Raw genomic sequence first — 11,909 nt, forward strand, 5'->3', positions numbered from 1 at the left:
GGGGTTGGGACAGAAGAGGAAAGTGAAGGTGTAGATTGTTCCAGAACAACTGGGCGTGGGGGAGGGGAGGATGGAAAGATCCATCCGTCCATCCTGATCCAAGGCATTCTCAACGTGAATGAAAGAGAAGCAAAACTTCTAGGTGGAGAAGGCAATGGACACAAGGAACACTCAAGGCATCACGGGTGTTGCTCTCATTGTGATGTTTCTGATGAAAGCATGAACATTTGAGTTTAAAGGGGAAGATGGGCAAGATTTAAGAACACGATATCCTTGAAAGGATAGCCCCAAATTCAAGTCTAGAAAAAAAAAAAATTGCAAGCTTCCCCCCACCCCCTCCTCTTATAAAACTTAAGTAAATCATATCATGTTTTGTTTCATGGGAAAACCAGTTAGATGAAACTGTGAAAGGTGAGAACTGAAAAGATGAAAGAATCTTAAAGGATGGAATTAGTTGAGCCTCACAGCTAGATGTATCTTAATGAGGCTTCTGGGTGATAGTATTCATACAAATCAAAGACAGGATTGTACCTTCCGAAGGAATGTCAGATTAGCACACATGCCTGGTTGCTTCCTTGAATCCAGGTGTTTATTTTTGTTGTTTTATTTTTATTTTATTTTATTGATTTTTTTACAGAGAGGAAGGGAGAGGGATAGAAAGTTAGAAACATCGATGAGAGAGAATCATCGATCAACTGCCTCTTGCACACCTCCTACTGGGGATGTGCCCGCAACCCAGGAACATGCCCTTGACCAGAATCGAACTTGGGACCTTTCAGTCCACAGGCTGACACACTATCCACTGAGCCAAACCGGTTTCGGCTGAATCCAGGTTTTAACATTTGGGGTGGGGGGTGGGGGGGTGGGGGGGGTTCCAATTAAGCCTTTCATGAAAGTGTTGTGAAGTAGGTGGGGGTGACAAAGCCACTTCTGCAGCCCCCAAACCTTCTGAGAGCAGCCTCCCTCTCGGTGTGTTTCAGCCGTCATCGCTGGTGGAGTGATCGGCTTCCTCTTCGCCATCTTCCTCATCCTGCTGCTGGTGTACCGCATGAGAAAGAAGGATGAGGGGAGCTATGACCTTGGAGAACGCAAACCATCCAGCGCAGCATACCAGAAGGCACCCACTAAGGAGTTTTATGCGTGAGACTCCCAGAGAGTGTCTCTATTTATGAGATCACGGAACTTTAAACAAATAAAGCTTTTGCATAGAATAATGAAGATCTTTGGGTTTTTTTGTTTTGTTTTTGTTTTGTTTTGTTTTTCATTAAAGAGCCATTTTGGCACTTTAGTGATAAAACCCCATTGTATTTAAAAAAAAACAACAACAAAACTTTACATGTATTTCTTTAGAACAACCTAAAATAATTAAAACGTAACATCTGCAGTGTTCTGTGAGTAGCAGTGGCAAAATATTGTTATGAAAATTCTCCATGTTCATGGGATCGGTCTAAACTTGGATGCGCCAATGATTGTTTTTTACGCTGTTTAATTTGCGTCAGCATGTCTCCCACGGACCTAGCCACGTGGGTCTTACTTTGTTAATTTATCTGTTGTTCCCTTCTCCTCCTCTGCTCTCCCCTCGTGTCCCGTGACAAAACAAAACAAGACTCTAGCCTTTTGTAGCTGTTACAGTGCAATTTGTCTTTGGATAATTTTAGGTAATGGTAAGGGAGTGTATATGTGATTTTCAAACATGTAAACTTTAACCTTTTTTTTTTTTTTAAGTGTCAGACTATCCATTTTACACTTTGTTTTTCATGACCTGTAGCTTCAGGCAGATTTGCAAGAGCAAAGTAATGTGTAAAATTGGATTATTACCAGAAAACGGTTGTGTCATCTCTAATCAGATCTTCCTTTGGGAGGATTTGATGTTGAGTGACAGACAAGCCTCAGCAAACCCAAAGATGCTAACAGTATTTTGAGAAGTTGCTGCAGATTCCTTCGGCCACTGTATTTGTTAATTTCTTGCCATTTGAAGGTACGAGTAGGAGTTTGAGGAAAAGTCTGTTTTTGTTCTTAAAAATGCATTTAAGTTGTAAGCGTCTTTTTAAGCCTTTGAAGTGCCTATGATTCTATGTAACTTGTCACAGACTGGTGTTAATGAGTATATATAACAGTTAAAAAAAAAAAGTTGGTATTTTATAAGCACAGACAATTCTAATGGTAACTTTTTTTGTAGACTGATGAATAGACCTAAATTGTAATTTGGGAACATGAAAACTACTGAATAAATCATGTGGCCTCATCATGGAAAATGTCACTGTTATAAATTTTGCACATTTCGATCCAGTGGGCGTCTTCCCTTGGCGAAGGACGGCCCGCCCTCAGGGATGGTGCGGGTTTGACTTCTGAGCGGTCCACAGCGTCCGCGTCCCAACACGAGAGCCCCTTGTTGGCCGGAGGAAAGCTGAATGTGTCATCCTGTGTGCAATGGGGCGTGGCTATTAGAAGACTGCCAGGGTGGGAACGGAAGTTTGCAACCTTAGTCAGGTAGCTGTTGGCAATATGGAGACAGGCGCCTGCTTTTGCAGTTTTTAGGGCAATAAATTCCAAAGAGCAGAAGGGAGTTTTCTGACGTTGGTATCTGAGAGTTTGTGTTAGTTGTTAATCCTCTCTTGAGGATATTTTCCCATTGATTTTTTTTTTTTTAATTAGATTGGAAGGGAGGAGGAGAGAAACATTGATGTGAGAGAGACACATCGATTGGTTGCCTCCTACACACGCCCAGGCCAAGACCAGGGATTGCACCTTCCACCAAGTGATGTGCCCTTGACCTGAATGGAATCCAGGCCCCTTCAGACCATGGGCCGACGCTCTACTCACTGAGCCAAACTGGCTAGTGCTGAGATTTAACTTTATAGGTTGATTTACCTTTGAAATTGTGGTCCAACTCTTTCCTGCAGCCTAAGTGAAGCACTAATAGATGGAACTCCCACCATTGACACCATTGGGGAGGAGAGAAGGGCGGGGCGGCTCTGTGCATGAACAGGGGGCCTTAGCTGCTGAGGGTTGAAATTGCAGCAAGCAGGGAGGGGGAGATTGAAGTGAGAGTCTCCTGCCTGGGTACTTTTTCTACTTTCCCATTTATTTTCTCTTAAATTGTGGGCTGCCAGGATAAGAAGAAGACAGCAAAAAGCACTAACCTTTTCAACACAGAATTTACTTTTAATAAATAGGAATACTTCATTTAGAGACAATCCCCTGGAATTGCCACAGGACTTACTATTTTTTTTTTTTTTAATTTAAAACAATACTTGGAAGAGTGTTGACTTAAAGTCTTAGTGGCTCGAATTCTCAAATTCCTGTCCGCTACAGGCAGCGTCTGTCCACTCTGGAGGGATGAAAAGGCAGTGATCGCAGCTTCTAACGCTGCACAGGGCCCCTCGGTTGCGGGCGAAGGATCTAGTGGGCTTACCTCCCCCTGCCCGGGGCCTAGGGGAAGTCAGTTCGGAGAAGAGAAACTGCTGGGAAAATCGATGCCAGGAAGAGAACATTTCTAGCAAATACTTTGTCACTGCTGTAAAGCAAAATATTTGTTCAAGTGCCAAAATAAAGTCTGTCATGCTGGAAGTAAAAACCATTGTATACACGGACATCCAGTCCTCGTCCACGGTGTGTTTTTCTGATGAGCTTTCTTTTCTTACTTTTAAGATGCAATAGATAGTGCTCTAGGCAGTGTTAGTGACAGCGACCGAGTTCAGGAAAAGTTGGGTCCACTCTTAAGTATGAAAGCCACTATGAAAATGTCCTGTTTCTGTCACCATGTGTAAATGGTTTCCTCTGTCTGAAGGTGGCCTTGTGTTCGGGAGACCTGCAGAACTGAAACTGTCCCGTTTTCAGCCTATGGGGGAACGTGGGGGGAGCTCACTTTGCTAAGGTTCAACCGCAGGTGAATGGGGATCTGGTTAAATTGAATGTGGGTCGGACAGGTTTGCAGACATGGCCACGTATTGATGTCAAAAGTTGATAGTTTCAGATCCAGTGTTAAGTGAATTGGTGTCTTTGTGATACACTTTAAAAAAAAAATTATTTATTTATTTATTTATTTTACAGAGAGGAAGGGAAAGGGAGAGAGAGTTAGAAACATCGATCGGCTGCCTCCTGCACACCCCCTACTGGGAATGTGCCTGCAACCTAGGTACATGTCCTTGACCGGCATCGAACCTGGGACCTTTCAGTTTGCAGGCTAACGCTCTATCCACTGAACCAAACCAGTTAGGGCTGTGATACACTTCTTTTTTGCAAGTTAAACAAAATACACCTGCTTATTGAGGATGCAGTCTCTTTGCATAGGGTTTAGACTAAGCTAAATAAATAGAACGTGATTCCCTTACTCTGGTTGACGTGGGACAGGGGTGGGGAGCCTTTTTTCTGCCAAGGGCCATTTGGAAATTTAAAATAACATCATTCTCAGACCATACAACATTATCAACTTAAAAATTAGCCTGCTATATTTGGTCCAACATTTAATGACCTCACTCTTAGTGTGTTGGCAGGGCCAGACCAAATGATTTCTTGGACCTTATGTGGCCCATGGACCAGATGTTCCCCTCCCCTGCCCTAGGAGGTTTCTCATTAAAAGGGATCACACTAGATGATAAACGGGAGTATGAATTGAGTAAGCACTGGAGTTTTTTTTTTTGTTTGTTTGTTTTTTTTGTTTTGGTGCTACTATTTTGTTACAATAGTGAAATTTGAGATTTGGCCATTTCTGGGGAATTCGATTTTGCTGGCATAGAAAACTTTAAAAAGATTAGAGCAACTGTTTGCCATTTAGTGGTAAAAACAGTATGAACATAAATTTTGTCCCTCCCACCTAATTCTGGGTGACCTCACGCTTATGTTTCTGGTTCAAAGATTCCATTCCTTTTTTTGTTTCTCTGCTGCATGTGGTACTGAGCAGGGCTTTTCTGACCATGGAATCGTGGTCGCTTTGGGAGCAACGTGGTGTCCTGGGAGTCAGCTGGAAGGGTGTGACCCAAGTGGCAGCATGAAGCTCTGGGCTTCTGGTGTTCAGATGTCCTGAGCGCAGACTAACTCATTCCGGGTGCCTTGGCAAAATAGCATGCAAGCAACAGATGCTTCTATGTGCAAGGCAGCAGAGGCTTAATCAATGGATAGTTGCCTACTGGCTCTGCCTGGGACCCTTTTCTAGAAGCTGGGAGGGTAGGGGGAGTAGAGGGGACGGTGCACTAGGTAGATGGAGCCCTGCTCTCATGGGGTTTGAGAAGGGTCCATAGTGGAAAGAATATCAATAAATAAAACCAGTGGGAATTACAGTCAGTGGTGATATCCATGATGGCCATGTGCAGGCTCATGCCAGGGACTGAGGACTCTGCCAGCCCAGATGAGCTGAAGAAACCATCTTTAAGTCTCAGCAGCTTGCAACGGCAAAGGCTTACTTCGTGCTCAGGCAACATGTTGTGGGTTGGCAGATCTCCGAGTAATCGTCACCCTCAGCCCAGGTCCCAGGCCGATGGAGCAGCCACTATCTGGAACGCTGCCCCTCATGAAGGGAAAATAGTGGTGAAGCCCACATGGGCTCTTAAGGGTTCCCCTGAGTAGTGACATGTGACTCCCACCCACATTTTATTGGCCAAAGCAATTCATGTGGCCACACCTCTCTTTCCTGAAAGAAAGAATCAGGAGCTCAGAGAAGAGGTCTGAATGGGAGACATTAATTGAGAAGCAGTGTCCATCCCTGTAGGAATGCTGAATTATGTCCTTCTCCTACCTGCTCTGCTCTGCTCAGTGGAGAAGTCAGAGTGGAGAGAGGGATGACTCGTGTGAACTACATTTCCCAAGCTTCTTTGCCAGCGGCTTCCGAGAAAGTTTGGCCAATAGAAGGTACTGGCAGGAGAAAGACTAAAGGTCAGGAGGAAGGGAGAAGCCAGAGTACTCTCCCCTCTTCCTGCTTTGGGCAGCTTCTCCAGCATGAACGAGTCTCCTCTGTGGTTTGGATTCCCAGTGGACAGACTGTCTTCCCAGCTCCCAGCTCCCAAATTCCTAAACTCTCAGAAACCTCACTTTCCCGCTTTGCCTCTCCAGCCTGAGGGAGGATAGCAGCTTCCTGCTGATGCTCTCCCCTGGGTTACCTCCCCCTCTCCAGCTTGCTCTTCCTGCTTTCCCAGCATCTCTATAACCAATTCCCTGGATCAGTTTCCCAGTATGCATCACTGGCCTGGGTCCTATTTCCCTTCCTGGCCCCCCGCTGAATGGCACAGCAGTGAACAGCGAGTAAATGGAATTAAAATCCGTGGGACTACACGAGAAAGTCTGGAGAGGTAAGTAGATAGAGACGGCAGATGGCCCTGGGCCTGCCTTCCAGCGGTCTGTCTTTTCAGAGGAGCCATTTCATGACTAGATTCCCCTTTACCTCTGCTCACAGGACTGGATTTGCATTTCAGCAGATGCTTAGCAGGAAACACTCTTTAAATGCAAAGGAGGAAAATCTCCGGAATGTATCATAGAGGGATCGTTTTCTGAGCAAATTAATAAGCATGTTAAAGTATCCACTTCTGTCATTACTAACATACAGTGTGAACTGTCTTTTTTATATATTGTAAGTCATGGGGCTGAGGAGGAGGGACTACTTGGATGTTTAGGACGTACCTCTGTTATCTGTGTTTAATGAGAAAATAGGAAACGGAACAGTAGTTCTGCTCGTAGCCCTGTCCTGGGGTCACTGAAAGCAGGGCTTCCGCCTCCTTAATGACATTCCACAAAGGCCAATTCCAGAGTAAACATGGATGTCCTCTGTCCAGACCAGATACTTGGTTCTTGTGTTGAGAACAGATGGTTGGTGGGTGGTGGGGGTGGGCAAAAACACAGCAGGTGAGAGGCTATGGCAGATTTCGGGGGCAGAGACAATCATGGCGGGTGGACGTGGTGAGAGGTGACCAGGATCTAGTGCCCAGGTGGCAGCCTAATCAATGCTTTACTGACAGCATGTGATAATACTCGTCTCCCAGGTGGGCACAAGCTCTGGTCTCTGTCCTTCTTAGGATGTCAGGGACCCCTGTGCTTGTCCAGCCACCAACCTCCCTCCTGTCCCTTCACGCCTACAGACTTCACCACATTCCTGGGCCCAGCCTTGTTTTATAGGCACTTGCTTCTGCCTTCGGTACTGATTGTGTGGAGGGCCCAGATCGGGTTGAATTTGCCCTGCCACTCCCCACCTGCCGGGACCGCCTAGCCCAGTTCTCAGCGCTGGATGGATGCACGCGTCACCAGGCCTCTTACCGGCTTCATTCCTCTCTGAAATTTAGTAAGGCCCCAGAAGTCTGGGACCTCCCGCCAAGCCAAACCACACAAACGGTCTCTGTCATGTCAGAAGTCTAAGCAGAATTCAAAGAAGTCGGTGTTCACAGATATCTGTTAAAACCTTGGACTTGAACTTCACCTACGTAATGCAGAAAGTGCTCTGCTGGGTTAATGGTTTTCTTACAGATACATGCTGTCGTTTTTTAGATAAACATTGAGCATTTTCCCGGGGAGCGTAGAGTGTGTGTTTCCTTTGTTCTCTCAGTATTCCCGTTATTGTGCCACATAATCCCCATGCCGGGCCCATGCTGTCCCGCAGATCAAAAACGACCCTTTTTATGAGCCTCTTTCCCAGTGATGTGAAGGGGGCTGGGCTGCAAACATGGTATGGAAAAAAAAAAGTTCTTATATGCCATCTTGATTGCTAACATCTGCTCACATTCCCATTCATAAATTTAAAACCCAGGCCTCTGTAGCCGTCTGTTTTCTTTCAACGATCGGGGTCGAAGAGCAGCCGGAGGCCGCTGTGCAGGTGAGGAGCGTCTGCGGGGCTGGGCCCGCCTCCCCAGGTTTGCTTTGCTTCCTTTGGCCCATCGAGGAGGCTGCCTTCTCCTCTTGTCAGGCGGGCTGCAGTCCTTGTGCGCGGTCCCTGTCAGCCTTGGAGGGGAGATGGGGGAATGGCCAGAGTCTTTTCTTTCTCCCCATCCCTCCTTCTAATTCATTTCATCACGTGAACCCTGTCTTCTGGACATTCTGGCCAGTGTGGAAAAATGTTCTCATTCATTGTATCATTGCTTTTCCGTGCCTTCGGTCTCTACTTATCTCTGTTGCTCTAATCCTTCCTTCCTTCCTTCCTTCCTTCCTTCCTTCCTTCCTTCCTTCCTTCCTTCCTTCCTTTCTTTCTTTTCTTTTTTTTTTTTTTCTTTCTTCCCTCCCTCCCCCCCCCCCTCTCTCTCTCTCTCTCTCTCTCTCTCTCTCTCTCTCTCTCTCTCTCTCTCACACTCACTCACACACACACACACACACACACACACACACACACGCTCACATAATGAGTGGAGTGCCCACTTTATGAACAAGGAGGCGGGAACTGGCACGTGTCATCTCACTCGCTTCCAGTTGCCTGGCAATCCCAGCCGGCCCTGGAGCAGGGAGCCCAAGCCGGCCTAGATCACAGGCGATGCCCAGCTTGCTGAGCCCCTGGGCCCCTCCCCGGGACATCTTCTGCCCACCTCTTTGGCATGGCTAATGGATATGATTTGGCAGCCGCCGGACCCAGATGCCACGCTAGGCAACGGCTCTTTTTTATTTTGTTCTTGGCGGTGTCATCCACGTCTGAGGGACTGGGCTGCTGCTCAAGCCACTTGGCTCTCCTCCAGCGGCGCTCCTGCAGCAACTGCGCCATGCCTTGGAAAGCTGGCCTGACATTCCGGGGCCCGGGGGTGACAGTGCCCGCTCCAGTGCTGCCTCGCTTGGGACTCCCTCTTTGCTTTATGTGATCATTTTTTCTCGTTTGTCTTGGGAAATGAGTCCTTTGCAAACCCCAAGCAGAGTCTAGTTCACATTCTCATGTCTCCCTGAAAACATCATCAGAACGAGCGAGGACCCCCCCATCCCAAACCGGACTCCGCTCATCCTGCACATGAGCTGGTGGTTTGTTGGTCTTGAGACTATATGGTTCTGAATCAGTGATGTTGTGAGTTTAATAACCTGTTTACATCGGTTGGCCTGGGAACCAAACCTACTTTGCAATATTGTTTTGGTGGGAAATGATTGGAACGTGAGACGTGAGTTTAGGAAGTGAACTTTTGGAAAGCAACTGGTCCATATATTGGAGCTCTCTTCTGTACTTGGTTATGTGGTGGGGAGAGACTATATCCGTTGAGGTTGACAGCTTGGACTAGCTGGTTCTGATCCTATTCCTGCCTCTTACCAGCTGTGCGACTTGACACAAGTTAACTAACCTCTCTGTGGTTGGCTTCCTGCACTTATAAAATGGGGAAGGTAATAAGATTACCCTTCTCATAGGATTATTATGGTGATTAAAAATGTATTATTGGTAAAGCACTTAGAATGGTGCCTAGCATATAGAAGGTACATTACCAATGAAAATAAATAACAAGTTCCAATCTGAACTTGGAGGCTATCTCTGTTTCTTTTATCCTCTTTGTTAAATAAAAGCAGAATTGATCACAAATATTGTGTTTGTCTAAGTGAGATGCTGTTGGTATCTATTCATGATTTATCCAACATTTTTCGAATATGTGAACTCAGTTAATTCTCCTAGTTACCTTCCAAGACAGAGTATTCGTCCCCATTTTCTAGGTGAGCTAGCAGGCATTTCTCTGTGGTGTTAAAGTGAACCGATACCCTCATTCGCACCTCTCAGACATGTGGAGCAGAGTGGCCTTATGCCAGAGAGGCTGGGAGGCTTCTGGGACCTGGCCCAAATGTCTTCTGTAATATCAACATGTCCCAGACGATAAAAATGTGCTCTTCAAGGTTGTGAAGACTGCCTCCATCGGTTCCTTTCCCTACTTATGTTATTTAAGTTTTATTTTTTTAAAAATAATCTATTACTACAAACACAGAGCATGTGCATTATTGTATTAAAACTATTGTGTATTAAAAAATAAAGGCAAGCAAAACTTAGAGAGTAAAAAAGCATTCCTGCCACTCAGTGAGGCCCGGTGTTGAGGTTAGAGCTTCCATTGTATTCCTCTTTTTTGCACAAAAATGAGATCACGTGACACATACTACTATTACCTGCTTTCCCCCCACCCCCTTTTCTAGTCAACGGTCTCCACTTTTCCATTTCAGCACATTTTATCTCATTTGATAATAAAACCATATTTACATTATACAGTGGTCTCCAATACCACATAGTTCATTCTACTTTCCCCCTTTTAATAATTTTAATTTCCATCTTCAACAAGGAGACTCCTAGCTCTCATTGTCCTGAACGAATTTGCTTCTCTAATTAATCTATCACTAGGTAAACAATTTCCCTTCTGCCCTCCTTACACCACTTGGACTCCGACACCCCACATTGGACCCACCTACCATCCACCTACCATGTGGATGCCCTATTCACCCAGCTCCAACTTTGCCACCTCACACCACACCACCCTTCTGTATGGGCACTCCCATCACCCTACTGGGAAGCCAACACACCACACCAGCATCACACCCCCAACGTAGATGCATTCCTCATCTCTCTCATCTTCTGACACTATTAAGCCACTGGCCATATGGACATCTTCCACTCTGTCCTCACACTTTAATGTCTCAATGTTGGGAGGGACATGTTCCTCACTTTGCTCTGGCTATGACACCCCCCCCAGGATCACCCTTCCACATGGAGACTCACCTTACCCCACTCAGCTTTCAACTTCTCACTAGGCAGTCCCTCTACATAAATGCCCTCCTCACCCTTCCTGGGCCAGGCCACCTGGTGCCAGGCTTAGCCTTTGTGGGCATCCCTGGCCCCTCCCACTCAGGCTTCAGTCCCTGTTCAGCCCCTGTGGCTTACCACCACCCCATACGCACACATACACACTCTCTCTACGTGGTCAGGCCCAGCTAATGACTTTTGCACAAATTGTTCGGGAAAGAGGGAGGATGGGGAAGAAAAGGAGGCAGAGGGACCATAATTAACTTTGGAGGGGGAAAAATGACAGGTATGCACTATGCACTGCACTACTAACATCCCCTCCCACCAATGACCGAGACCCCAAGTCCATTCCTTAGCTACCTGCTGAATGAGAGTGTGCTTGGTAGTCATTCCACAAATACCATGGGTTTCTTTTCTGTGGGTAATTTTTGAGAGAAAACCAGGGAAAGTTTCCCAAAGGATGCAGTGAGGAGAAATGCCGTTTTGTGAATAACTAGTAGGGGACCGTATTCATTTTCTTGGGCTATCAAAACAGAGCACCAGCGACTGGACAGCTTAAGTAATAGGTATTTAAATTCTCAGCATTCCCGAGGCTAGGAGTTCAAGGTCAAGGTGTCCGGAGGGCTGGTTTCTCCTGAGGTCTCTCCTCTTTGCTTGTAGGTGGCTGTCACCTGCCTTGGTGCTCACCTTGTCTCCCTCTGTGTATTGGTGTCCTGAGATCTTCCAGGAAGGACACTGGTCATATTGGATCCAGGCCCACACTAAGAACCTCCTTTTTAACATCATCGCCTCTTTAAAAATTATCCCTCCAAAACCAGTCGCCTTCTGAGGTTCCAAGGATTAGGATGTTAACATGTGAATTTTGAGGAGACACAATAGAGCCCATTATATTGGATAGAAACACTCCTGTATGGCTGAAGTCTTATATTCTTTGTGTGGCCAGAATGCCTTGTGTGATGTGGATTTTTAAGACTTCCTTATTCGAATAACTAACCTTTTTATAAAAAGCCTATTCATTCTTATCTTTTCTCATAAAAAATTCCTACTATAAAATCTAAGGAAAATAGTCTGAATATTTGGGTGTGCTAGAGAGGAGATGTTGTCCTTTAGGTTTCCCTGAATAACGTAAGTTAAAGCCAAGGACAACGTCAAAAGAAAGTAAGCATGGTCCTGACTGGTTTGGCTTGGTGGATAGAGCGTCGGCCTGTGGACTGAAGGGTCCCAGGTTCGATTCCGGCCAAGGGCATATATT

At 46.0% G+C, this 11,909-nt stretch overlaps 1 protein-coding gene across 1 annotated transcript in view; it reads left to right on the forward strand.

The window, feature by feature from the left end:
- The window catches only part of SDC2 (syndecan 2), a 72,236-nt gene extending 69,990 nt beyond the window's left edge, over nt 1-2,246 (forward strand). Inside the window, exon 5 of the mRNA XM_036436580.2 lies at nt 981-2,246. Within this exon, the coding sequence (XP_036292473.1) occupies nt 981-1,144 (164 nt within the window). The 3' untranslated portion in view covers nt 1,145-2,246. The remainder of the gene's footprint in view (nt 1-980) is intronic.
- The last annotated feature ends 9,663 nt before the right edge of the window (nt 2,247-11,909 follow it).

Source organism: Pipistrellus kuhlii, unplaced genomic scaffold (assembly GCF_014108245.1).
Source record: "Pipistrellus kuhlii isolate mPipKuh1 unplaced genomic scaffold, mPipKuh1.p scaffold_m20_p_14, whole genome shotgun sequence".
Lineage (NCBI taxonomy): Eukaryota > Metazoa > Chordata > Mammalia > Chiroptera > Vespertilionidae > Pipistrellus > Pipistrellus kuhlii.